This window comes from Antrostomus carolinensis, unplaced genomic scaffold (assembly GCF_000700745.2).
Source record: "Antrostomus carolinensis isolate BGI_N321 unplaced genomic scaffold, ASM70074v2 scaffold29223, whole genome shotgun sequence".
Classification (NCBI taxonomy): Eukaryota; Metazoa; Chordata; class Aves; order Caprimulgiformes; family Caprimulgidae; genus Antrostomus; species Antrostomus carolinensis.
In genome coordinates, this window is record NW_010306288.1 from 1 (window position 1) to 793 (window position 793).

The 793-nt window shown below is 65.2% G+C and overlaps 1 protein-coding gene across 1 annotated transcript; it reads left to right on the forward strand.

Annotated features, from left to right (window-relative positions):
* Positions 1-3: 3 nt before the first annotated feature.
* On the forward strand, positions 4-719 carry LOC104522720 (lysosomal acid glucosylceramidase; the record flags this gene model as incomplete). Its single annotated transcript, XM_010165091.1, has 3 exons — positions 4-70; positions 246-379; positions 543-719. Coding segments are annotated over 3 exons (378 nt in total), but the record flags the coding sequence as incomplete, so codon positions are not given.
* Positions 720-793: the final 74 nt, after the last annotated feature.

Below are 793 nucleotides of genomic sequence, written 5' to 3' on the forward strand. Positions count from 1 at the left end.
GCCATCAACATCCAGTCTCTGTCCAAGGATGCGCAGAACCACCTGCTCCGCTCCTATTTCTCTGAGGAAGGTGAGCCTGGGGCAGGGCGATGCCACTGGGTGGTGGGGCCAGTCTGCCTGGCCTCCCCTGCTCAGGGCCTGGCTGTTGAGAATCGTGCTGAAGGGCTGGGAGGCTGCTGGAAGGTGGGGTGCTGCACCCCCAAATCCACCCCAGGCACACCCATCACTACCCACCCTGTCCCCAGGCATCGAGTACAACCTTGTGCGCGTCCCCATGGCCAGCACCGACTTCTCCGTGCGCCTCTACACCTACGCCGATGCGGAGGGAGACTTCGAGCTGAAGCACTTCAACCTGACTGAGGAGGACACGCGGATGAAGGTGAGTCTGAGGGCCTGGGGCTGCAGCCTGGGTGGGACAGGATGGGGTGGGACGGGATGAAGAAGGGAAGCACCTCCCCACTGATGGGGTGGGAGAGGACTCATCCTGCTGCCCGCGATGCCGGTGCTGGGGCAGAGCTCACTGCCATCCCACTTCTCCCCAGATCCCCATTCTCCAGGCAGCCCAGGCGGTGGCCAAGCGGCCGCTCTCGCTGTATGCCAGCCCCTGGACCTCCCCGGTCTGGATGAAGACAAACGGCGCAATGACTGGGAGGGGGACGCTGAAGGGCAGCCCTGGGGACAAGTACCACCAGGCCTGGGCCAAGTACTTTGTCCGGTGAGGGGCCACAGGAGCGCGGTGGGTGCCCGGATTGCGGTGCCCGGCACTGGGGCTGGCGCTGCTGTGACGGAGCCG